This window comes from Zychaea mexicana (assembly GCF_025766255.1).
Source record: "Zychaea mexicana strain RSA 1403 chromosome Unknown BDB00scaffold_98, whole genome shotgun sequence".
In the NCBI taxonomy this organism is placed as follows: Eukaryota; Fungi; Mucoromycota; class Mucoromycetes; order Mucorales; family Lichtheimiaceae; genus Zychaea; species Zychaea mexicana.
Genome location: NW_026516761.1, coordinates 149,113 through 175,336, shown reverse-complemented (window position 1 = coordinate 175,336; position 26,224 = coordinate 149,113). Strand labels below are relative to the sequence as shown.

Below are 26,224 nucleotides of genomic sequence, written 5' to 3'. Positions count from 1 at the left end.
CAGCCTTCCGAATATTACGACGAAGTACGTCTTTTTTTCTTTCACTCGCGGTGGTGATTGGTTAATTAATGGTTTGTTATGATAATTAAGAAACACCCACAGCGCAGTCACCATCAGGGTATTTTCATCACGCTCACAGACATTGCCCATTGATTAACTTGGAGCTGTGGATAAAGTATCAGACTGCGTGAAAAGAGACAATGTAGCACTACATAGTAGGCTGTTCTTAGTCTTCCTAATATGTGAGCTAGAAGAAGAAGATTACTTCAGTCAGCCTTCCTACAGTAGTGCCTTCTTTTTTAGACCTTATTCCGTCGCTTTTACAACATGGCGACGAAATGTGGGTTTTACCGCTGCTGATGCTGCTATTACTAGAATATCTCATAGGCGTTGCTGTTTACTTATTCAAGACATAGCACGCATCCAAGTGCCATGCTAGATCCCCACCCCCGTTGTATTCTGTTCGTAGTTCGCAGGATCCTATGCCATTCGAATGTAAATATTAGTTTTGTAGCGTGACCATTGTAGGACAATCAATAATGCATTGGCGACACGCTTTGGGTACAGTCATGCACCGCAGGATGTCACCAAAAGAGAGCTCGTTTAGGATCACGGTGAGCATCATGTCCATACGCTTTTCAAGCATATGGTAAGCTTCATTGGAGAGGTAGAATATTGTGTCTGTCAGTGGATTATATCGGCGGAACCCTCCTTCACCGTTATTCAGAACCCTGCGCATATCGCTATTGCTTTCTTAAATCTCTGTTGTCTGATCAAAAATACGTGTGGCGATATTATATGTCCTCAAATAGCCGGGGAAGTTGTCGACAAAGAATAGGGCATCACTATACACCTTAGTGACTTTGCCCTGTTGCGCGTATGCTTCGACGCGGACTGCCAGGAACTGCTCTAAATATCTGTGTAGCCGATCGAGTGCTGAGGTAGATTCATGAACTGCTGTCGCGAGATTGCGTGCTTGGAGGGCTTCGCTTCGATTTACTTGCAAAGTGTCTTTCAGTGAAGCCAGCGATGGCAACTCGGTCACAGAGTCCATGTGGGGATCAGGAGTTACGATCCCATCAGTACGCCGTTAATAAGTACTTTGTGTTGGGCAACAGCGAGAACAGGCCATACTATTATAGCAACGACTCTTAGCGGTCACTTATGCCTCAGTTGCCATCGCAAACGTCTATTACAACAAAGCGACAAAAGCTCGCGCGATACACGCTATTAAAAAACAGAAATATTTGTAAAGGGAAACAGATGGAAGAGCTCTTTTATTATTTCAAAAGAATGTAAGAAAATTAACAAAGGTCAAAAAAGTGTCAGCTGAAGAAAAAGAAGAAGGCATTGGCAGTTCTCTCGTCCATTAGTTTGACAATAAACGAGAAAGAAGGAGGTTGAGAAAAGGCACAAAGCACATTTCAACCTCCATGTCCACCACAGCCTCAGTCCCAGCTCGAAGCTGGAACCTACACCGCCAATCCTTCCAGCAAGCCTTCCGGCAAGCCTTCAGGAATGGCACCAATGCCAATGCCTTTTCCGTCAATTCCTTTTTCCGTCAATTCCTCAAGCGTTATTTCAGGACTATCTGACAGACCCACCATACTCCGGAGAGTACGGCAAGTCCAGGCTACAACAGACACGCTTGTGATCGTCCAAGGCGGGACCCGATCGTTCAGGATAGCCACTGAAGGTGATCGAGCTCTTCTTCGCGGGGCCGATGCGACTAATGGTCTCCCAAAATGAACAATAGACCTCGACGTAGCGCCCACCTTTGTGTCAAGCCAGGAGTCGAACCTGCAAACGTGCCCAGAAACACTACCGACACATTCAAAAAGTTGGTGGACCTTTGAAAAAGGCCACTACGGTTATTCACAGCTGAAACACAGGTGTGAGCGTGTGTAAAGCAGCAGAAGCAGTGTTATAAAGGAATTTACCTGTGATTGGCTTAAGGCCGCGTTTATGACGATTACGACTGCGCGAAATAGAAAAGCATGGAGATAAGGGAAAGAGAAGCGAAAAGGCAACTGAGCTGAGATAGCCGGACTTTATAACCATGGGAATTCTTATCGATTCTGATTGGCCGCCGCTTGAACAGCAAACTTCTCAAAGCTGCCCCTTGTGATTTGGGTTGGTGTACCCATAATCGTATCCTAGAATGGACGATACTGCTTCTGTTGGATATGCAGTTCTGCACCACTCCCTCTTTCAATGAAGATGGTAATGAAGTACGCCATGCGCATGTATGGATAAATAACAAATAGTAAATGCACGTTATTTGCAGCTTCACGCGACAAACATGATGTGACAATTAAACAGGCCGATAAACAACTTTTCTCAGCTACACATCTACCAGCTTTTAAGATTATTATTGTCAAGTACCATACCCTTAAGCTCAAGTTTCAAATGATAGTACAGACAACAACAGCGCGACGCTTCTTGTCTTGCCCTCTCGATATCCACCTTGCCACGAGGATGCAGCGACAGTTTAAGCTAAATATAATTCCCCCACATCGTTCTGCAGTGAAACTTAAGCAGAAGTGCTCAGCTGAAACTACAACCCCACAATCACTGAAGCATAAAAGTTAAATGAAGCACAAATGTGCATATGTAAATTGTCACCGTACAGTGAACGCCGGCTGTATACAATTGTTCTGAATTTTAGCTAATGCAAACTCTTTCAGATAAAAGATCAAACCACTCTATATCATGATAATGGATTGTACTGATGTTTTGCGGCATGATAAGCGCTTTTTGAAAGAAGAGCTAGAGGAGCTTCTCCTATGATATCACTCCTTACTTTTTTAGAAGTATCAATGGTATCATCAATATGTAGTGTTTATTAGTTATGAGAGCAAGATATCGAAAATACAATAGTAGAGACTATTCTCTATGTCATGCTCTGTGTGTTTCGGTATGATTTTGAGATCACTAGCTTATATGATAATGAGCTCCGTTTCTCATCCGCTTCTTGTTAAGGCAGTGGTTTGAAAATTATTAACCTGGCAACGTCTACTGTGATATTTTACTTCCCCATTCGCCATTTGCTCGAAAGAAGCAATTTATGCTTGCTAAGTATAATAATCTTTTTTAGCATATACCAAAAAACAGTCTCTACATTAGGGCTTGATATTATCACCATATTGATGAACTTCTTTCCGACCATTGGTATGACGGAGCGGGCAAGAAGAATTTATTTCTTTTTGACAGATGTATAGCACAGTAGAGTCCTAAAGAGCACAAAGATTCACGCCCGTATTTCAGATGAATGCTCTACATCAAGCAGTAGCGAGATCACTCATTTTGGGAAGTTAATTGACCACATACACTCAAAATAAACTCGACCAGGCAGAACTGCTAATGATTGACTTGTCTGACATAGTTAAGGTCATATTGGAAGAAGAGGACAAACAGTTCAAGTTTTATAAGCCCATTCAAAACGATCAGTGTGTTTTATGTAACAGGATTCAACTTTAATCTTGTTGTATTTATTGCTACATATTATTTATCCTACGTACACCGCAGTCATGCCGCATCAGTGATCATACTGGTATAATCCAAAACAATAAACAGGATAAAGCAGAATGGCGTACAATCAAGGAAGGCTACACAAACCCTCACTCTGTAGTATTTATAAAGCAGTTTACAAACTTACGCGCTTTTCCGTTTTACAGTATAACGTATCAAAGTACCGTTACTGTTGCCGGGAAACGACAGCATCCGGACGACAATGAACAATTGGCGAGTCATAGTCATTGAAAGAAACCCCAGTTTTAAATGATCAACGTGTCAGCAAAGCTTCCCCAAAAAAAGTACGCGTCATTGCACTTTTAGTTCAGTTTTACATTGGTTATAAATAGCTCGCCTTTTCTGAGCTCACTATATGGAAGTCTAAACGTGTTGTACAATATAATGGAAACTCGGAAACATACAAATAAGCTCTCTCACTCACTTTTTAGGCGTTCTATACGGAGTGTGAAAGCCTTTATGAAACTGCTCTGTCCGTCTGGTTCAAACTTTATAAATCTTTATTAAATGGCCATATAAGCGCTTCGCCAATCGCATACTCGCTAAAGCCCGGTCGCCATGACTGGTGAACAAAAACCCCGTGAGCCAGAGGGGGGAAATGTAGAGCAAAATGATAAGGACTTGAGAGAAAACAAAAAGGGGAGTATCTAGGGTTACAAGAGTGCACAAAGGTTAAGAGAGATAAAAAAGTGGGGCGGGAGCTTGCGGCTACCAAGCGGCAAGGGACAGGGAATCTTTTTCTTGTATATTTTTTTTTGTGTTTAAAGAACTAGTATAAGTAATTAGGGTGTGAAGGAGGGCGAAGAGGGAAGAGATAGGCGTGAATCAGCATTGGTTTGATCAAGCCACAGCAAAAAGTCGTTGCACGGGGTGGTGGCAATGTCAGTGTCTTCAGTGCATAGGTCGTCTTCGTGGCATAAACGATCGATGTCTCGGAGTAAGCTGGTGAGTCGGGGCCAACAAGAGCGCCAATAACGTTTGGTGGTGGTGCTGCGAGGGCGAGTTCTTGGTAACGAGTTGAGTATGAAGGAGATAGGATCTAGGATTACAAAAGGAACTTTTAAACGCACATGTGCTTGCAGACAGATGATGACATGGTCCCGAGATAGGTGATGGCGATCGGAACAATTGCGGCAGATAGCCTCCGGACGACCATTCGGCATCCAGCCAAGACGCCAATGTATGAGACGACTTCGATGGTGGTATTGCATCGGGAGCCAAACGATTGGATCGACACCCAGTGTAGGACGACAAGCAGAGAGTAATTTAGCGCGTGGGCCAAGAAGAGTAGATTCAAAATCGGTAGTATACAGGTTGCGAATAGCATGTGATAAGGCTTTCTTGTCAAATGGCGCCTCTGTAGAAGGGAGACGTTGCCACAATGCGGTGCGTTGCAGGTGACGGTATCGGCTCGTAGAGACGACAGAAAATCGCGGGACGAGCTTGGATAATAGAGCATCATCAGGTAACCAATGACTTCGATTGAGTAATTTCGCTTGAAGAACAGCCACTCTGAGTTTCATAGGAGGGATATTGACCAGATGCTGCATGACCTTGGTTGATGAAGTGCGATTCGAGCTGCCATAGAAGCGCCGAAGGCAAGCCGATTGGGCGTCCTCCAACAGTTTGATGTGCTTCTGGAGTGGCTTCTGGATGGCTAAACCATACTCCATTTGAGGGCGTATGAACTGACCATAGATCCTTGCAGCGAGCAAACGAGTGAAACCGGTAGGACTGAGGCCTAGAGAAATTAGGCAATTCAACGAGGTAATCGCTTTTCTTGTGTTATGGACGATCAGTTCTTGGACGTCCATAGTTGCCCTGCAATTGAACGGGATACCGAGATACCGAAAAATGTCAGCATTCGGAAGTGTAGCTCTGTCCGTCTGTCCGTAACGCTTTTCGTTGCCATGGCAACCGTGTAACCATAACAGCAATGTCTTCCAACTATCAAACGATCAAATGTGGCTTCACTGCTTACCGTCCGACGTAGAATAAAGCTGTAAGCACAACAGAGTGTGTATATTAATGGCTACACAAAACCTTTTCTCTCTCTCTTTATCGCAGAACGGTCATCACCATGTCAGCAAGCCACCAAGAATTCTTTCCACGTCCATCTGATGCAAAAAAACTTGCGAATTTTTATCATGCTTTTGGTCAAGTTCTGGTGAGTGACGAGGTTGCGTAAGGAACAGCACAAAGGAACGGCGGATGAGGCGGGGTTGACCATGACCGGTCACACAAAACGAGTATCCAGGGATAGAACGCCGTACAGAGTTTCACTGAAACTCTTCCCAACATTTTTTTCTTTGACTATACGACACACCAGAACGGACTACAAAAAGACAGCCGCTATCAGCAACGGCCTGCATAGTGAAATTGGCCGTTGCTGGTTCGTGTATTGTATGTGTAGCAGTTGATCACACGTGAGTAATAATAGATAGCGTTGGTCTTATAAAAAACGAAGTATAAAATGAATGATAGAGTACTAAAAAATCGTATGTATCATCAACAGCATTCCTTGCCGACCTAGAATCCTCTATATACCTAATGGAGGATTTCAGGTCTTCCCTACTTGTGTCGTGGTCCCGTATCCTCTCGTCCTCCTCCTCATGCTGATCTCTTCATTTGATGGGATTCGCGCCGGAGGAGGGACACTACCAGTGGATATCGGCGCCTCATCGCCGAAGGTAAGTTATTTTTGCAGTAGTGATGATAAACTTATCTGTACTGTATCGCACGGCGAGGTTATTAGTGAGACATGTTTTAAACGATGCTTATACCTTTTACGATTTCCCCAACCAGGTGTCTCTTCGTTGCAATTCGATAATACTGGAAAAATTTAGAGTTCCTACGCAATAAGACCGCGGTGATTATGGGTCTGGGCTTACCGGCCTTTCTAGTGTCTTTCCAAATGAAGGTATGTACTACTACTGTAGAATTTATATGCTATGTGATGTTTGATCGCCTAATCGATAAAAAGGGGGCCTCTTTTCGACAACATCGCAGATCACAATGCCTCTTCCTAGTTGCGGTTCAAGTCCCCGGCGGGGGGAGGCTGGAAAGCGTTCCTTTGCATGGGATAGGATGTAATGCTTTCCTCTCGCGACCGCTGGCAGCAATGGACTGTTGATAATATCGTACATGTGCTTATAACGTGCCCTGAGCATAAGCTTCGTAGGTTTTGACACGAAGCGAAGCGAAGGGCTCAATACCCAAGGTACGGAGACGAGAAAGGCTCGTGACCATAATAGTACATTCTTGTAAAAACTGTAGCAACTAAAGGGACTGCCTATTGTTATATTGCTATTAGGGTTTCAAGTACCATCTACTAGCCTGAAATATCAAAAGCTTACAGTTCCGAGTAAGTCACCTTTATCTTCTGCCGTGCACATACGATAAAGAATATGTGGTCACTCTAGGTAAGTATTGATGTGATTTTGTATGCTGATACATTTAAATATTTTATTTTTATTATTATCTTTTGAAACAGCCATAACGGCATATGCTCACTCAAGAGCTCAAGCTGTTTACTTCTTATATGAAGCCGAGCTGTATGCAGTACCATTCACATTAGCTCATATGATACACTGTGAGCATCTAAGCATGTATCTTACTATCAAGTGTAATAAAATTTCTATATAAGATAGCTGTAGAGTTGAAGTTTCCTGTGAACATGCTGTATGTAGTGTTACTCTACTATCATCATTTCATTACCAGCGTTGCCATTACACGTGTAGCAAATACCGCCAACAAAACTGAAGCTCGAGCCCCAGAATAATAGAGTCGTGTGCCGGTCATAAAGGCTGACCATTGTTTATCCGACTGGTTTCACAAACTATCATCACCTTTGTTGTTCTAGAACAATTTAAGATTTGACATCAAGCATTCAAGGAACAAGAACTGGTCCTTTAACTTGATTAATATTACTGTATCGATTTTAATTTAACTGAATCTTGGGGCATACCTTCCTCTACCTCTAAATATACTACTGTAAACATGTTCAATTAGACGTGCAAAGTACATACCAAAGCCAGTACAAGAGACAAAAGATATAAAAGGTTTTATTTTCTAGTAATTGTCCCACAGTCTAATGACTCAATCCGAAAACATTTTAATCTTCGGATGTTGTTGCCGTGGTTTTCGAATTAAACGAGCTTACATCCGCAGTGTAGTACTTGGGGTGCACCAGCGCAATAGTATCGCATACTTGCAACGTTGGCGCGGGTTGGCTGATCTGTAAGCTAAAAAATGGTAATAAGGGGCTTATCTTATAAAGAACTCTGTTTGCTTCGTGAGAATTATAGTACCAGCCGTTATTGTACTTGGTGACAGAAGAAAAGAAAAGAACATGGTTCCTGCTGTTAGGAAACAAAGATAAAACGATATCAGTCTGTGCTGTAAAACAGGTCATTTAGCGGTTTTTTTAGTAAAAGAAACAGATCAGGCCGCGTAAATAGGGTACAATGCCCGATATAAACCTGCGGATTCAAGAGAAGTTGTTCGATATCGTTTTATATTCTGGAATCTTGCTGTAGTTATACTCGATGCTAAGGGATTCTTAGCTTGCTTGGAAGCTTGGCAACTCGGCTTACTTGATGACTCGGCACTTAGCCTTGGCCTTTGAGGTGATTGGCGTCTTTAATTGCGAGGTTAGAGTTCGCGTTGGTGTGCTTCGGTGACTGCGTCACACAGTTTATGCAAGAAGTACTGTATATATTCATAGAGTGCTTTTCTGAGTTTTATGTATGGTTTTCTATGAGGGTTCTTCTATGATACTGCTTGTGTGTTGTTTACAGATAATGACCGTAGAAAATAGTATAAAAGACCGTAATGGTTGGAACAATAGTGGAATAAAATATTAATATGATTAGATCTAAGTTTTATATTGGGGGCAAAACTATGTATGAAAAAATTGGACGACAGCGGATAATTACTAGCCAATAAATTTTTCAAGACAATCTTGGTTATCCCTATATGCTCGAATGGCTGCCAGAACAAGATATCTACTTTGCAAAAAATCCAATCTGCATACATATACCCACTGAATCATTGTTCGTAGCCGATATCAAAGCAGTATCATCCGCCTTTTCAAGTTTAAGGTACGTAATTTAACACATGTTGGCTCTTGCGCTTTCCCTTTGTGTTAGGCACGTTTAATTATAAATGCTAAAGCTGCTTTGCTCGTGGATGAAGCTTATAGAAAAAATATTAGCTACCTTGAAGATTAGCTTGCGCCCAGAATCCAACCGAAAAAGGATTCGACGCTAGATGTTGCTGTATAATACTATGGCCGTGGCATCCTCGATCAGGTTTTGCAAATTAAGATTATGTCTGCTGATGGAATCACGCAAGGGTTGGTCGTCTGCATGTTTATTTCTAGTCATCCTCTTTCAAAACATGGCTGTCGTAGCCTATTGTCGAGATACGTATCATTGTTATGATAATATAATGGAACACGAAGTAAACTTCTCTTTCTTCGATCGTGCAACCACTTGTCATCGGAACCGATCAGTCCGAGATTTTGCATTTGCTCCATCCCCCTTCTCCTTATACACTTAGATTTGCGAATCAAACAAAGAGAAAACATTAAAGCGAGTAGTTTATTAGGAAAATTAATTATGATGATGATGATGACGAAGAAGTTAATTAAAAGGAATAATCTGTTGCTAGAATGCTTCACGATCATTGGTGATGAATAATACGTTTTTCGACATCCACCATCACAGCATCTTCTTCATGAGATACGAGAGAAGCTCGACAGTGAGGGCAAAAGCGCGGGTGGTCATTATGATGCGTGCTTGTGGGAGATGACAGCAGGTCCAAACCAGAAAGTGATCCCACATGATGATCACGGCTGTTTCTATGAGCTGACAGGATGCTTCCAGCGTCACTATGCTGCATTGTCTTTGAAATAAGTTCATTTTCGTCTTCTCGTTTCTTGTCAAGCTTGAACTGCTTGATCAATAAGTAGCCGGTAATAACCCCTAATGATTTCCGTGGTATAAGTGTCTGTGCTTTGAAGACTCGTTTTATAAAGGGAAAAAAGTAGCTTACAGTCAAATGAGTAGAGATCGGCGGACAACCCGCCAACAACTCTTACGGCGATCAATATACCGACGATAATGTTTGAAGCAATTACACCGACTCTACATACAGTCACAAAAAAAAAAGAAGGAAAAGTTGTCAGAACCGCTGATAGGTGGGCGAATGCTTCACGTTTGCTTAAAGAAACAATACTTACGAGAAAATCATGCCGCTTGATAAAAGTGACTTGTGTAAACTGTTTCCAAACATGCGGTAGTGTCTGTGAATGACCATCAGGAACGCAACTGACAAGAATGCATTGCTCAGAATGTCTAAACCGAGTTTGGCAACTGCAGGCCAATCCACTACAGTTACGATTTAATAACAGCAGGTTACTTTTATGGCCATCCCATTGTATACATTTTCAAAGGAGAAAAACGCAACCGCTTACAATTATAAAGCTGTTATCATGGCAATAATAAAAGAATGAGATAAGATGAATTCATGGTCATTTTACATGAGTCATGATTTGCCAACAACATAGATAATGTAAATATAATTTACAAACTTACAATGCAATTGCCGACCAGATCATGACTGCTACCGACTCTTCCGAGTGTGCTGTAAAGAACAATCAAAGCGAGGTATCCTAAATTGATGAAGGAACCAAGACCCAAAAGCCATTTTGTCCTATCATAACAAATGTATGCTTTGTATAGCAAGATGTTCTGAATACAACAGCCGGCCAAGTTGATGGAAACGATGGATACCCAGTAACGCTATGTTTTTGTAATGTATGAGCAGTAATAGAGTTAGTTACAGTGATATTATGGCACGGATTCGATTACATGCTCTATTTAAAAATTGTAACTTACGGCATCACAGCTTAACCCGACCAATGGATTTAAAAGACTGGACATGATAACTAGGAATGCTAGGATTACTTCGAAAAGGACGGCCATGTGGAGCACCTTTCGGGACCGATATACAAGAACACTGGCATTAATGAGTTGCCAGACCACACATGTTATACAGATGCCCATGTAGACCAATGTATATGCTGCAGACAAACGTTCAGCTTCGAGTTGCTCTGGCGTTTTGTCCAAAAGCAAGTCTCTGAGTCGGTCAGCGGTGGATTGTGCAGATGACATTAGGGATGGTGGTGGGCGATTATATGGTATAATTTATCAGCTTGGCGTCGTTACTGTCACTTTTTAAGGTGTTTAAACTGTTGTTAAAGAAATAAAGAAAAGTAATGGAAAGGAAAAGCAAATTTGGAAACAAAGATGTGTAGTAATTTTATAAGTGGATGAGTGTAGTGACTGAGTGGCTGTGTGTGTGGTGCGTTTGTATTTTTTATATCGAAAACAAAGACGGCGGGAAATGATGTGAATGAATAGGTCCTTTTTATATCATTCAAATTGCAATTTCTTTTTTCCCTTCTTCTCCAATGAGAGCCAAAGAGAGAGAGGAAAATTATATGGAGTAATTTGCTTTTTGGATTTGGATTTGCATGCATATCAGTATACTACCTATGTCCAAGACGATGTACAACGGATAACAACCTTAGCTTCTTTTTGATCGGCGGATTGAGGGTGGAATGGGAGAGCACTTAACAGAACAGTATACAGCGTTTCTTTCCCTGTGTTTTGGTGTATTCAAGTTCATTCGTTTCAGATGAAAACGTCGATCTCATGGTAAAAGAAGAGAAAAGAACAGTTTAGCAAAACGAGGCACATACTCTGTAATAGGGTTGAATGAGAACAATGTTTGCCTTTCTTTATGTGTTATGTGGAAAAAAGAAAAAATCAGCTTGTTCACTTATTTCACAGAAAAATGCGGATGCAAAGAAGCACACTATGCCACGCATAAACGCAGACGTCTTTTGTTCGCCCAATTAGGAAACTTGCCGTCCCCTTCCCCTCTTCCCTAACTTTTTTTTGTCAATTTCTCTCCCCTTGCTGTATCCGCCCGTGCGGCACTTTACATAACACTTGGACGATACTATAACAGCTCTTATTTGTACATGTAGTAGAACAGTTAGCCCTGCCAACTAATCACCTCCTTACTGTATGTGTTGCCCAGTTTAACATGTAAAACCAACAATATCGTAGCAACAGTCGCTGCCACGGCATAAAGTTTGGAAGGGGAGCATGGCAAATCATTGGGGTTTTCAGACTGATGGTACATCATAATAAGCAGGTCTGGAAAACGTTGACACGTAATATATACGCGTTCTGCTCATTGCCACACAACATTCACCTAGCATCTCATATAATCCGCAATATTAGATATTTACATACGTAGCTAGTATGTGGCTGCTCCTCATCAAAGATGTATAGTAATCGAGGTAATAATCTTTTGCCATCCATGATTGGATCTAATAAACCTCATCTAGTACAGGGGCAATTATGCCTGCAACCACTTGTGAAAGGGTGTGCTGATGAATATTTTGAAATCCATCAAGGTTTAACGTTTTGTTTATGGACGATCACTTGGGATGCTGCATCGTTCGTCGAAAAAGGGTCTATGGAATCGATGATGGTTGGTTCAAACAACAGCTGTTTTCCTCCGTGATCCGCAAGGCGTCCGGGATGTTGTTAGAGTTGACAAGGAGAAAGTGTGTATATTAGAGCACGTAATATATTTATTAGCAAGGCTCTATTGAAGAAGCAACGTTGCATACTGGGAGTGGTGGCTGCGATGATGATAATGATCACTGAGAACCAATCGGTCCAGGTCTTATATGAGTATAAAATTGGCGTTTATGCTTGTACGAATACGTCAAGCTGTCACCTTATCGATAGTTTACTGCTAGTATATCCACTGTCTACTGTAAAAATTGCATAATGTTTATCTTTTTTAAACAGATGTACTATTTGCCCTAAGTATTAATCATCGTCCGAGTCCTGACTAAAAAGCTTACTATTGTCATAACGACGTGTGAGAACTTCATGCGCAACTGTTGTCTCTATAGCAACAGCAGCATGCTCTAAATACTGATGACTGGTGACTGGCGAGCGCATTAGCTACAATATACGCATGATGTAATGTTAATATGACAGTAGAGGTGTAACCACCGATCATCACCAGGTCTCACGCCCCGATTGCAGGTCTACGACCTTCGACACAATGCTTGTGTAACCCCAAATACCGGAAAGGATCGCGCCGGATTCTTCCCTTTTATTCTGTTCTTTTCGCTCTGCCCTGTGTCTACCTGTCTCTCTCTTTCAAAACACCATGGCCTTCATTCCAAGACGAGCATGGATGGTACATAGAGCCCGAAACTACATTTCCCTGTTCACACGTTATGTATACTAACAATATAAACTACAGAGCATTGCTGGTATCGAAAAGTCGCATCGCGCCATTCTATTTCCAGGTACTGTTACCCACCGCCACTACAACACCTTCCCTTCGTTCTTTTCAAAAGAGGTTTATATATTTTTCTTACAAGCTCTCGGGGGGCAATTTTTTAAACAGGTCAAGGGTCACAGTTTGTTGGCATGGGACAGGATCTGTACCATTTATACCCGCGATCGGCTAAACTTGTTTTTGACGAAGCCGACGAAGCTCTTGGGAACGGCTTGCGATCACTTATTTTCGAAGGGGAACAGGTAAGTTAACAGTAGACAGTATTTTTATGTATTTTTATTACATAAGGTACATTTTCTTTTCACGTGGAGTGCAATAGTTGTCTAATATTTCGAAATACTACCAGGAGAAGCTGAAACGAACAGAAAACGCACAGCCAGCAATTTTGACAACATCGATTGCGATGCTTCGAGTACTAGAAGTAGAATTCGGATTTGATATTTCAAAGGCATGCAATTATGCATTGGGTCACTCGCTTGGCGAATATACAGCATTGGTTGCAACAGGTGCATTATCATTGACAGACGCTGTGCGACTCGTACGGCTGCGCGGTGAACGCATGACACAGGCAGTGGCAGATCGACAAGGTCAAACAGCCATGTCAGCATTGGTTGTCAGAAAAGCCAAACTATCTGATCTTGAACAGGCTATTAAGGAAATCAACGATGGATTACCGGGTAACGAGTTAGTTCAGTTGGCTAATATCAATAGTGTAAGTGTGTTTCTTTTTCTTATACGTAATCGCTCTACTTCACTATCTCATACATACATTTATTTATATGCATGATGTTTGTAGTCTTTCCAAGTTGTAATAAGTGGAACAAGTAAAGGTGTGGATGAAGCATCAAGGACCCTACAATCTCAACGCTTGGCTGCTAGAGCTGTTGATCTTCCAGTATCGTAAGGATCATGCCCGAGACATAAAAAGGGTTTCGGCAAAAAGAGAGAAGTTGACTGAATATGGGACACTTTTAATGTATAGGGCGCCATTTCATTGCTCGTTGATGAAGGAGGCAGCAGATGCTATGGAAGAAGCGTTCAAAAGTGTTACTTTCAAAAAACCTTGTGTGGATGTAATTTCAAACGTGACAGCCAAGCCGGTAAGACGATTTATCATTCTGATGGATCTTATGTAGCCGATAACTCACGCTTTATCCTACATGGACATAGTATACCAACGTGGAAGAAATCCCCAAGCTCCTCGTCGAACAGGTGACATCCACGGTTGAATGGCAGCGAAGCATCAGTTATTGTAAAGGACAGGATATTGAACAGTTCATCAGCTTCGGCCCTGGCAAAGTGCTTGCCAACCTCATTAAAAAGGAATATCCACTGGATAGAATAATGTAAGTCAGGATCGCGATGGGAATAACAGGCGAATGGATAAATTAATAGGTATTTCCATACATATTCTAATGGTTACTCTTCTCTTCTCTTTAAAAAAAGATCCATCACGAACGCCGACGACATTCTCCACCATGCCCAAGAATATAATAAAAAACTATTCTCTGACCAACAAAAGCAAGAGGAAACGAAATAAAAAAGATTTAATGTACATATAGGGGCGTTGGGTGTGGCAGTTTTATTATATGCGGAGCGATGATGACAGTAAATGATATGTGTGTGTTCGTGTGTGCGTGAATCTGTGGGTTGGATGGCGTGTTAGTCTATTTCTTTCCTCGCCCCTTCTTCTTTTCTGGTGAAGGCTTCTTGTAACCGCCACTGGCAACAACCTTCTTCATGGCAGCCGACAAGGAGTCTTCACTTTCAATCCATGACAGATCGGCCAAATCGGACTCAACACCAAAACGTTTCTGGAATTTGGACAACTGCTCACTTTCGTCACGCAAACCTTCTTTGAGCATGGCAGGATTCCACAAGGGGTGGTTACGAGTGTCTTTGGCAAGTCGAATTTGTGCTCGTGGTGAGGTCGTTCGAACGGTGAATGTGGCGCCATTGCTAAGGACAACGGTTTGTACAAATTTCTCGGGTTTTACGGTTTGCTGCTGTCGTGCATGTGTCGATGCATGGCGTACAAGCGCAGGTACGGCCAATTTAACTCGGCCAAAGACCATTTTTTTGTTTATGTGGAGTGTGAGTTTATGTGTGCGTCTGCAAAAGTTGACAACTTTGCCCCGCCTCATGGTTTGCCAGTCACAGCGCTTGAACCCACAATCTTTGTCCCTGTCTATATTAGGCAACCGCAAGACCAAAGTGCTGGGATGCCAATCACTAAAATTATAATAAGCATCGCATACACCGGTCGTGGTCATCGTCATGTTTAATACTGATTATGAAAGCTTTATCAGATAATATATATGGATAAAATTTTGCCAATGCAACAGTGATACGCTATGAGATAGCATTTTGGCTGTATAGAGACATCCTTTTTCTTGCAATAAAAAACATTAAGAGCATTGATATGAGCACCGCATTCACCGTGATCAATGCTGCTTTTGATAAGGCTTTTCCCGCTCTACCGACTGCCTAATCTGGTCCTAGTACCCATTTGAGCAATGTGCGCAGCTGCTTTGCGGTGACATTTCTTGTCTAAGCTCTTCTAATGAGAGAGGTGTCAAGGAACTTTGTGGTGGACATTCCAGTTCTACTAGAGCGATATCACAAACCGATTACGAAATGCTATTCGGCGGGAGCAAAGTCTCTCTGTACACTCATGAACTTGCAACGGGTGCCATGCAATATTTCAACGGCCAAGAGCAGTATTTTACACACTGCCCAAAACTTGTTTATTGTACTGTCTACCGTGCCTTCGAAATCGCAAGATCGTTTCTAGATTATCTGGAGCAGAACCGGACAGTGCAGCGACTCGTGTTTATCTTCGAGCAAAACTCTTACAACATGATGGCAGCTAGGAGGCTGCTTCGACAGAAGAAGTACGGAAAGGATGGTTTTCAACATCTAGTCCTTGGGGGTTGCTCATTCGGTCCCTATGCTATTATGCCAGTCACTGATATGTTATTGTACGTCACTAGAGAATCTGCATTACGGAGGACTAAACTCATTTGCGTATACTTATCCCTGGATTTTCGAACCTCTCGCCAGAAACGAAGATTAACCACAATGCTTAATTAAAATGGATTTTTATCAATGAAGTCATTGGCGGTACCGGTCATAGTAATCTAGGTGAGTGGTATATAGTAGGCTGGGATGCTGCTGTGGGCTAAAGTGAGAAGCAAGATTAATCCTAAGATAGCTTATAAGAATACATATTAATAATAGATATCATGAGATAAATTTTTTTAATGAAACAATTCTTGTGTGAGTTCTAGTTGCTGTGGATCGTCCACTTGGGAAAAGTGCTTAAACTTTGGATGATGATGATGTGCATAGCATGCTATCGCCGATGAAGCATAGATCAAGGCGTTGTAGAAAGGAAGGTCGCTCGTCCTTAGACAGTGCATGGCCATGTCTTTTTAATATTTGCAATAAAAGTATGCTTGATTTAAGGTGGCTATGTTCGAGTTTGACAAGGGGGATGGTTTTCGGACCGACCAGTTCCGGCGGGCGGTCACACAAGAGTTTTGTTTGGTGGAACGAAATCGAGAGTCTACAGGATCGCCCGATCAGCGGAGCTTACTTTTTTTCTCTTTTCTCTCTTTTGCCTTTTTAAATGCTGCGACATTTGCTTTCTGCCAAAAAACTGCCATTTCTTCCTTTTGCTTCTTTGCCTTCACTTCGCTTTTCAATGCCTGCAAAAAATATTGCAACAACTGCAACCGTCGAAGAAGAGCAACAGATCGAAGAAAAAATCATCGAAGCAGCTGCCATTGCTACAGATAGTGTTGTGTTAGACCAACGCTATGTTCATCCTGATCCTCGCAACTATAAAGGCCGTTTGGGTTATGCGTAAGTTTTGCCTTGTTTGTTTCTATTTCCTACAAGTGGTTTACTGACGTGTGCCTCGTCATTCATGCATTGACAATTCAAAGGTGTTTGAATACGATTCTGAGGCATCAGAAACCTCCTGTATTTTGCTCGCGCACTTGTCGATTGGACACAATCCGGCAGAAGGGCATAGAATTTGTCAAAGAACTCGCTTTGCAGAATGTACAAGATCTTATTACTTTGATAGAATGGAACGAAGGTGCGTCATGCTACTTTAGAAAAAAAGAACAACCCTGCTGCGTAGGCATTACTCAGAACTAAATTTTTTGATAGCCCATGGAATCAAATTTATGCGGATCTCGAGCGATATGTTTCCATTTGCGAGCCATGATACCGTTGGGTAAGAGATTTACTTTGGATTTTTGTTTTTTGTTGATGACTTATCAATCTTTCTGTTTCGGTGCCGGTGCACGTGTGAAGATATTCCTTGGATTATGCAAAGGACGAGCTTAAGAAAGTCGGAAAACTGTCCGCCAAGTACGGCCATCGTCTGGTAATACTGATGATTATAGTACTCCTCTACATATCAAACGATACACTGAGACGCTAACAAAGCCACCTATTTTTTTTGTGAAATCAAGACAAGCCATCCAGGCCAATATAATCAGTTGGGATCACCCAATCCAGGTGTTGTCGACAGGACGATCAAAGATTTGAGCTGTAAGTGAGAGTTGCGTTCTGTTTTGTTTGATAATAGGCATTAAAACATGTTTTGTCTGCATTGCCACTACATAGACCATGCTTCGATGCTGGATTTGATGGGCCTGCCTCCTGATTCGATTATGATCATGTACGACTCATTTTTATATTATAACTGATTACTGGTACTTGTTTAAAGTTTTTCTCTAACGGGAATTCTATCCAAATTTATAGACACATGGGTGGTGTCTATGGTAAGTAAATGTGTATTTTGAACGAAGCAGGAAAGTGCCTGTGATAGGCATTTCATATTGAATACCTACTAAGCGTAATCTTTTACCAGGTGATAAACCAGCTACAATAGCGGTACGTATCATTAACAGGGTGTACATGTACTTGTGCTGTCCATAGCAGACTTAAAGAACTTATCCATTCTAATTTTTTTTTTACCTCATAGAGATTTGAAGAAACATATCGGAAATTGCCAGAGCCCATAACTCGTAGACTTGTGAGCAAACACGATGAATGAGAGGTTTTAAATGGTTGAAAAATAGATGCTAGTTATTAACCTTGAGTTCTTTTAATATGGGACGTAGGTCATCGAAAATGATGAACTTTGTTATTCAGTCAGTGATATACTTCCAGTGTGCCAAAGGCTAAATGTTCCTCTTGTCCTTGATTGGTACGTCAAAACTCTTTCTTGTTTGCTTTGATAAGCTCACATTCTATCTTTCATTTCTATGTTCAGACATGTGTACTAATTTGTCGGTATATATTTGTTTCATCAAGGCATCATCATAGGTTTGTATGAAGAAACAGTTGAATTGTGTATGACCAAGAATCTCACTGCGATGAAAATCTATAGTATAAATCCCGGAGAAATAGGCAACTTATTGGACCTTGTTCCGGCAATAAATCAAACTTGGACAGGACGTGGATTGAAGCCCAAGGTAATTTACAGAGTGTTATCTTTGTTGAGCTATGATAGAGTTTAATTATGTTTATTTCTTATATAATAGCAACATTATTCCGAGTCAAGACCAGGCGCGGTATCTGCAGTTGAGCGACGAGCTCATAGTGACAGGTATACAATAGTGGAGTATGAGTTGTAGTGACATGGCACAACCGGAAATTAATGACCCACACTGTGTACCGCGATCATTATAGAGTCAAAGTAAGCAAAATATAGAATTTGCTCCGTACAGGCGTTCCTCTCCCTTTACAGCAATTTTTAATCAATGTTGTATCTGGTGTCATAGGTTTTACCGCCCTCTGGAGATGATGTCGATTTAATGATTGAAGCAAAAGATAAGGGTAAGAAGAATGCATTTTCTTTACATATATGCTCATATCTCATAAATATCGGTATTTCTTATATACTATGTATAGAGCAAGCTGTGTTCCAACTATATAAGCTATATGATTTATACCCTGTGGATGACGATGTATGGGTCCCCACAGCTACTGCCAAAGTTGTGAAAAAGAAAGTCAAGAAGCGCAAGGTCGAGAAAGGTGCAGATGGCGAAACGGTCGAGGTCAAGATAGAAGAAGAAGTGGTGGATGATGTCGAGACGGCCGAACAACAGCGGATTGAGGACGAAAGCGAAGGTGACGAGGATCTTGGTCCAGGGATCCGGACGAGAGGCCAACGTTTAAAGGCGAAGAAGGTTAGACGGGAGCTGAAGATCCAAGAGGAGCAAGAGAAAGAATTGCAGGAGAATAAGGCCAAAAAGTCCAAGAGCAAGAGCAAGAGCAAAAAGAAAGAAAAAGAGAAGGGTACGAAGGATGAAGAGGAGAATGGTAAAAAGAAGAAAAAACGACGCGTAAAAGATGAAGAATAAAGCAATTCATAGACAGTGATGGCAATAAAAATCACCTTGCTGCTGGTTTATTATATGTTTCAAGTATGGATGGTGTTATTGATGGAGGTATCGTGCCAAGTGCTTTTTCAAAGTGGATCATTTCAACTTCATCCGCCGAGTGCATATCCCGTAGTGCCATCATGGCAGCTTCTCGGCATACATTTTGTAAATCAGCACCAGTGTACATGTTGGTCTAGAAATATGTCAAAAGAAAGTGATTCAGTACAAGTACTTCGTTCCCCTTCTCGCTTACAACCAAGATGCTTACTCGTTTTGCGATACTGCTAAGATCAACGCTGTGACTTAGAGGTGTCTTCCGAGTGTGGATTTTGAGAATCTCGGCACGCGCTTCTTCGTCTGGTGGCGGAACATAGACAAGCCGATCGAATCGCCCTGGTCGTAGCAAAGCTGCATCTAGCATATCGGGTCGGTTGGTAGCACCCTATTATAATGTGTAGAATTTAGGTTTATATTGGAATTGAGCAATAAATCTTCCCTGAGCGATACTGAAAAAATGGAGGCTTACCACTACGAGAACAGATTCAGCAGTCTCTACGCCGTCCATCTCGTTTAAAAGTGTCGACAAAACTCGTTCTTGCACACTGTCACCACTATTTGATCCGCCACTGCCCATATTCCGCTTCCCTACAATGGCCTCTGTTTCATCCAGAAAGATAATAGCTGGTGCCGATGCTCTTGCTTTTTGGAAAGTAGTGCGTACTGGGAATAGAAATTGCAATTAGTATAATGTATTACTTTTTCTTTTCACTAACTTACCAACTTTTTCGGAATCACCCACATAGGGCGAATAAAGTTGTGCTCCGTTGATGGATAGGAAAGCTGCCCCAGACGAAGATGCAATCACCTATTATACGTCCATTGATCATCAGCGATTTTTTTCTATCTCATTGCCTGCAGTCTACCGCATACCTTGACTAATGTTGTTTTACTGCATCCTGGAGGACCATAGAGTAAGATACCACGTGGTGGTTTCAATCCTAGCCGGAGAAAACTGTCCTTGTGCTTAATAGGCCACTCAACCGCTTGCTTGAGTTGCTATTATAAAGTATTTTTTTGGTTTATATATGAGTATAGTCTTTCAAGGTCACTCATATTCCTGTTTTACCTTTTTAACGTCTGCCAATCCGCCCACATCCTGCCAATTTGATTTCTCAACTTGGACTTGGAAACCCCGTTGCATAGACGGTCGTACAACACCCAACGCTGCTTTGAAGTCGCCAAGATTCACCTTCAAATCCCTGTTATATCATCTCATGTTAACGATACCCTAGCATCTCGTTCATTAAAAGAAGGAAGCCTCTTTTTGAGCAACTTACGGAGAGGAAGACGATGTATGACTTGCCCGCTCAACTGCATGCATTGCTGCTTCACGACAAAGCGCTGTGATATCAGCAGCAACGTAACCGTTCGTAATAGAAGCAAGCGACTCTATAACACATGTATTTTCCATCGATTAACAGATGAGCACTGTGATTACACCAGTAATATATATTGAAACCCTCAAAAGATATCATACCTGCACTTATATCGTTTTCTAGTGGCATAGTCGATAACTGCGTATAAAACAGTGCTTTACGTGTTTCGGTATCGGGAGCATCGATTGAGATCTCGCGATCGAATCTAGCGAACAGTTAGTTACTATCCTTACATAGAATCAAGATATAGTAGTATTCACTTTACCTTCCAGGGCGTCTCAGGGCAGGATCAATAGCATTTGGTCGATTTGTTGCTCCAACAATGATAAGTCTCCCTCGTGATTCCATGCCATCCATCAACGTCAGCAGTTGAGCAACAACTCTATTTTCGTGAGATTGAGCGCGATCACGGTGTGGTGATAGTGCATCCTTTTAAAACAATCACCAAAAGATATAGCTATAAGGTTAGTGAGACTGCAGTAGGGAGATGGGTGCATAAGGATATATTACAATTTCATCCATGAATAAAATAACCGGCGCATCCTTCATCACGGCTGCTTCTTGTGCTTGCTTAAATTTGGCTCGCAATTTCTCTTCACTCTCACCCATATATGCACCATACACTTCGGATCCTGACAGGCTGAACAGTTCGGCATTGCATGCTCGCGCAATGGACGAGACTAGGAACGTTTTACCACAACCCGGAGGACCATGGAGCAAAATCCCTTTTGGACATTCAATACCGATCTGATCGATCCATTCCTTATACAACAATGGATAGCTAACGATCTCCAGCAGCTTGTCATATGCTTTTTCGAGTCCTTCTGGTCGATCACCGGAACCACCAATCTTTTTGTTGTTCTTAACAAGCGATAAATTCTCGATAGATGCCGCTAAGTCTTGTATGTCAGATTCAGTTGCCTCTTCTTTCTTATCTGTAGCAATCGTTAATCGTGTGGCACCGGATAATAGAACAGGTACGTCCTTTGGGTATGTTGATAATATCTTTTATAAAAAATACACGAAAATAGATGCCCATTTCGCACGGTGAGTTTAAGAACGCAAGTTTGAGATTAGCAGCTTTCCATCCTTCGACCCTTATACATCTACTCACTTTCACAAGCAAGACCGAAGACGGCGGATGTGATAGAACAGCAGAAGGATGAACCAGCATTCCATCCACAAAATTACGTACGGCCTAAATATACGTGTACGCGTTTGATTTCCATGACAGCTTCTTAGTTTACCTAACAACATGCATATAACTTCAATGGACTTCGTGCATTTACCTCGAGCTTTTGGATATCGGTGCCTTGGTCATACACGAAACCAATATCACGTTTTTGGGCATCCGCGTTTTCCTTTTCCAGCACAGTGACCTGGACCTCTGCTTCGATCGCGATTCGTACCCTGTCTACTGGTTCGATCACTGGACCACTGTTGACGTTCAACTGAAATTGAACAAAATCGTCAATGAAAATCTGATCGTCAGGCATGTGGGTGGGCCACACGCAACCATAGTACGATAACTAAGATTTGTTTTTAATCGTTAATCACATTTTTGATCAAGTAATTGTTTACAAGAGATCGCTATGAAGCACCAAAACCAAATCATACGTTGGATCGCTGATCACTGATCTTGACCCAATCGCCTGCAGTTAGGCCGAGTTTTCGTAGCCGTTGGTACGAGATCTGTGCTGTAGCAGTTTTGTTGAAGTGGGTCGGAATGACAAGCATTGGATAATTAAAAATAATGCGCGCGTAGCGCTGACACAAATAGGAGAAATTGCACACGCTCCAATTATGCTAGAATGGTTTATACAATGTTATCAATTAAGGATACTAGATTTTCACGCAGTCGTTCTGCTTCCGTGTCGTTTTTCTCTGGCTCTTCCATCACAATATCTTTCTTATCATCTGGCTCCTCCTTGATATCCATCATATCCATAATCGAGTCCTTCCGATCCGCTTCCAATAATGGCTTTGTTGTTTCTGCACCAAAAGTTTGCAGCATTTGTAGCGTTTCTTTGCTTCTACTATAAGATATGGCGTAGCAATGGCATGAATCAGTATTACAAATTGCTGATGCACTTCTCCACAAAGTGCCGTCATCAACACGTTTTTACCTTCGTAATTCGGCTGCCAATCGTTTTTTCTTTGCTATTTGATTTTCCATGAGTAGACGTAACGTTTCTCGTGCCTAAGAGAAACAGCAAGTTATTGTGCGCGTTAAATAACAGTGGCTTCAAATAGCAACCCTCCGTCTTCATCCACTTAAAGGAACAAATGCTGTACTTGATGAGGTCGGTATTCGTTGAGGATATGATGCATGTTGATGAATATTGTACTAATGTTTTCTATCCGTTCGCCATACTACAAGAGATTACTGCATGTTTAGCAAACGTTTTTCAAGCAAGAAGTTACGTCTTTTAGATTAGCTTACCTGCTCCGGATCTTTGACAAGGACATCGAGTAAATCAAGAAACTGTACAATCAATGTACGGTTCAACTTTTTAAGTTCCTGAATACGATCTTTGTACAGTATTTAATAGAAGCCGTTGTATTAAGTTGTTGTTAGCTTTGCGTATATACCATAGTGCCGTGTATGTAATATTAAAATAGAGAACGTCAACACGATCGTGTTTGGATTTTACCGATGGATCCTGAAGGGAATAATTGTTTGACACCGAGTTCACTCAATGGTTGTAATTGTTCGTGGACCTGCCATCGTTGATCGAAAATGGTATAAGAGTCGGTGGGTGGTGCAGGTGGTTCGAGAGATTGTAGCAGGAAATCGGGAGCTGGTGGTGATTGACTAATGGGAGTTTCTGGAAACTCGCCAGTCTTTTTTGCTTGTTGTAATTTCTCCAAGTTCTCTTTTGTGTATCGTTTATATAAGTAAGGTGGGTCCGGCCACGCGCTTCCTGTCGTTTGCTGTTCGCTCATGGCTGTATATGTGTATGCGTTAAAGAGGTGAAAGAAAAGTGTAGGGCTTTCCGCACTGGGAGAAAATGGTTGAAATGCCGTCGCTGCAAATTGAGTGTGTGCGTTCCTTATGTTTGGCGATACAGTGGAGACATGGATACTGCCACCATTCTATCCGCATAGTATAAGCAGTAAAGCTCAATATCTACTGTAGATATATGTCAATCTTTAAGTCTGCTGATAATGTGAGCTTCTTCGTGCACGATTTTGCTGTATAAATATTGATTGTATTACTACTACATTTTCATAGACAACAAATGCATACTGCACCCACCATGGGACAATCTTCAAGCCAGAAGATCATCAATTGATATGAGACACAACAGCGTGGTTTTTACTGCTGCCATTTTGCAGCTTTATTTTATGCTACTACCACATGTTATGGGAAATACAATGAGAGGTAATGGTAGTGAATGAAGAAGTTTATAGTACACGTAATTCAGCTATTAGCCACAAGGCCAGAACAGGAAGGCATTTCGATTCTCAGTGAGGGAAAGAATTATAGTTTTATCCATGTCGTGCGATACTGTTGGCTCGACTCCATTTGCGCCACGCTAGTGCACTTGTCGTTACGACGATAATAACTACACCGGTCAGGGTCACCAGATTGGGGTACTCATTGAATACCAGCATACCAAACAAAAATGCATAAGCGACCTCGCTCATACGCATTACCGAGGCCGGTCCAGCAGGAGCCAATTGCAGTCTATCATCCCAAAATAAAGGAAAAGGAAGAGTGCACTAAAAAGTTATTCTCTACCATAAAACAGGAGTGCTGGATAACATATAGAGATAAACATATATGATAACATACCCTTTACCCATCAAGCAATGGCTAGCAAACTGCATCACACCAATCATAAATAAAGCGCAGTATTGATACCACGATTGAGGCCACACAAACTTCTGAAAGGTGAACAATAATGGGATACTCATCAAGAAGGTTGAGGTGGCACTGTAGACGACAATCACCATGAAATGGGCAGCTTCGCCGACCTTGCGAACAGCAATATATTCAATTGCAACGACAAAAGCGCCAACCAGAGCTGTAACTGCACCGATTGTTTCCTCATGGTTGTTCCCATCAGTATGACTACCGGCTCCAAACAAGAATCCCGGTTGAGTAACAAGAGTCGTACCCAATAGACAGAGTATAGTGGAAACGCCTTCAAACCAATGATATGGTTCGTGTAAAATAATGGCAGCGAGGATGGCAGTGAAAACTGGGTTCAGATAGACGATTACTACAGAAAAGTCAGATAGTACGACACATGTGTACATAGTATATTAATTATCAGAGTTTGGTCTACCATGGCGAATGAGGTATGCTAATATTAGTTGTTCTCATAGTATGGTAATATGCTGGTGTATATGGGGTGACAAGCAATACCTGTTGCATCACCAAGTGGCATGTGAGTCATGCTGTAGAGAATTGCTGCCAAGGCGATTGCACCGGAAACACCGCGAACGATCATCCAAGGGCGTTGACAGCGTGGTCCCGACGGATTGATCTTTAGAAATTGACATGTAGCCAGGCTGAGAACGGTTTCCACCGCAGAGCCAACAAACGCGATTTGGAACGATGGGACAAAGGAACCGGTCGATTTGATTAAGAGGTTCATAATACTATAGGTGAGGGCACACAATGCCATGATCGTCAAGCCAATGGCCTCTGATCGAGTGCCACCACCACCACCACCAGCAGTAACGGAAAGTAAGGCACTGTTGCTGCTTGATAGAGATACATTTGTTGTTGGCAGCAGTGATGTCCGTTCATCGTTAATGACGTTGCGATATTGTTCAGCAATCACGGCTTTTTCCTTCTCGTCCGGACGTGTCCACGGCATGATATGTGATGTTTTCTCTAAGAAAGAAGAGAGAAAAAACAGAAACTAGTTGTCAATGAGGGTGATAATGGTGGCGAAAAGAAATCCGGGCTCGCATATTACTTTTCCCGTTTGTGATATTTGTTTATTTGTGTATACGCTACTTCGGAAGAGAAAGAGAATACTGTATTTGCGTCTCTATGTCAAAGTTTATTTGTTTACTTCACGAAAGTGGTGGTGGCACGTAATTCGCTTTGCCGACCTTCCTTCTAGTTAATAGTAATTTTTGCTTGCTAGCTGAAACTATAGCATTTGTTGTATGGGAAAGAATGTACTGTAAGATTTGAGCGGAGTAGATCTAAATTATAAACTTGCTTGATGACTTTATGCTGCGTATGTGCGTACGTGCTCTGCATATGTTTGAAACAAGATGAAGAAGGTGAAGTCTATGTCTGCTACTTCCAGTTATTGAGGTCGCACCACATTAGTCTTTTGTACATGTATGAAACTGTGGAACATAACAGTTCATGCGGGCCAAACTGCAGTAATGTTATAGAAGAACAGCAAGCATTTTTCTGTGTATTTGTGTGAAACAAACAAATGACAATCAGAGACGCCACGAGTATATCAGCGATCA

The 26,224-nt window shown here is 41.8% G+C and overlaps 8 protein-coding genes across 8 annotated transcripts; 1 reads left to right on the top strand and 7 right to left on the bottom strand.

Annotated features, from left to right (window-relative positions):
* Window positions 1-502: 502 nt before the first annotated feature.
* On the bottom strand, window positions 503-1,054 carry BDB00DRAFT_876940 (uncharacterized protein; the record flags this gene model as incomplete). The annotated part of the gene is made up of 2 exons (XM_053127539.1): window positions 503-681; window positions 784-1,054. 2 exons carry the CDS (start codon window positions 1,052-1,054, stop codon window positions 503-505), a joined length of 450 nt encoding a protein of 149 aa, XP_052975240.1.
* Window positions 1,055-4,313: 3,259 nt separating this feature from the next.
* Window positions 4,314-5,402, bottom strand: BDB00DRAFT_771599 (uncharacterized protein; the record flags this gene model as incomplete). Its single annotated transcript, XM_053119978.1, has 1 exon — window positions 4,314-5,402. A coding segment is annotated over one exon (1,089 nt), but the record flags the coding sequence as incomplete, so codon positions are not given.
* Window positions 5,403-7,437: 2,035 nt separating this feature from the next.
* Window positions 7,438-8,030, bottom strand: BDB00DRAFT_846020 (uncharacterized protein). The gene has a single exon (XM_053125125.1). The coding sequence runs from the start codon at window positions 7,943-7,945 to the stop codon at window positions 7,646-7,648; it is 300 nt and encodes a 99-aa protein (XP_052975238.1). The 5' UTR covers window positions 7,946-8,030; the 3' UTR covers window positions 7,438-7,645.
* Window positions 8,031-10,439: 2,409 nt separating this feature from the next.
* On the bottom strand, window positions 10,440-10,619 carry BDB00DRAFT_734228 (uncharacterized protein; the record flags this gene model as incomplete). Its single annotated transcript, XM_053118359.1, has 1 exon — window positions 10,440-10,619. A coding segment is annotated over one exon (180 nt), but the record flags the coding sequence as incomplete, so codon positions are not given.
* Window positions 10,620-12,798: 2,179 nt separating this feature from the next.
* On the top strand, window positions 12,799-19,319 carry BDB00DRAFT_884673 (uncharacterized protein; the record flags this gene model as incomplete). Its single annotated transcript, XM_053128348.1, has 19 exons — window positions 12,799-12,828; window positions 12,895-12,940; window positions 13,042-13,175; window positions 13,280-13,621; window positions 13,730-13,833; window positions 13,916-14,033; window positions 14,104-14,279; window positions 15,313-15,373; window positions 16,685-16,800; window positions 16,884-17,038; window positions 17,113-17,179; window positions 17,260-17,332; window positions 17,806-17,844; window positions 17,936-17,986; window positions 18,075-18,160; window positions 18,344-18,428; window positions 18,498-18,572; window positions 18,738-18,792; window positions 18,868-19,319. 19 exons carry the CDS (start codon window positions 12,799-12,801, stop codon window positions 19,317-19,319), a joined length of 2,265 nt encoding a protein of 754 aa, XP_052975236.1.
* Window positions 19,320-19,350: 31 nt separating this feature from the next.
* On the bottom strand, window positions 19,351-22,272 carry BDB00DRAFT_884672 (P-loop containing nucleoside triphosphate hydrolase protein; the record flags this gene model as incomplete). Its single annotated transcript, XM_053128347.1, has 11 exons — window positions 19,351-19,533; window positions 19,609-19,782; window positions 19,867-20,060; window positions 20,118-20,205; window positions 20,271-20,396; window positions 20,467-20,599; window positions 20,678-20,789; window positions 20,878-20,981; window positions 21,042-21,205; window positions 21,401-21,625; window positions 22,066-22,272. 11 exons carry the CDS (start codon window positions 22,270-22,272, stop codon window positions 19,351-19,353), a joined length of 1,710 nt encoding a protein of 569 aa, XP_052975235.1.
* Window positions 22,273-22,563: 291 nt separating this feature from the next.
* On the bottom strand, window positions 22,564-23,722 carry BDB00DRAFT_922205 (MED7 protein-domain-containing protein; the record flags this gene model as incomplete). The annotated part of the gene is made up of 4 exons (XM_053128758.1): window positions 22,564-22,976; window positions 23,072-23,149; window positions 23,220-23,261; window positions 23,462-23,722. 4 exons carry the CDS (start codon window positions 23,720-23,722, stop codon window positions 22,899-22,901), a joined length of 459 nt encoding a protein of 152 aa, XP_052975234.1. The 3' UTR covers window positions 22,564-22,898.
* A 546-nt stretch (window positions 23,723-24,268) lies between these two features.
* On the bottom strand, window positions 24,269-25,608 carry BDB00DRAFT_941974 (uncharacterized protein; the record flags this gene model as incomplete). Its single annotated transcript, XM_053129386.1, has 3 exons — window positions 24,269-24,467; window positions 24,576-25,005; window positions 25,152-25,608. The coding sequence occupies 3 exons, from the start codon at window positions 25,606-25,608 to the stop codon at window positions 24,269-24,271; spliced, it is 1,086 nt and encodes a 361-aa protein (XP_052975233.1).
* Between the last annotated feature and the right edge of the window lie 616 nt (window positions 25,609-26,224).

Excerpts from the sequence above, each read along its gene's own strand:
- BDB00DRAFT_846020 (XM_053125125.1), bottom strand. The coding sequence starts at position 7,945 with ATGACCTGTTTTACAGCACAGACTGATATCGTTTTATCTTTGTTTCCT.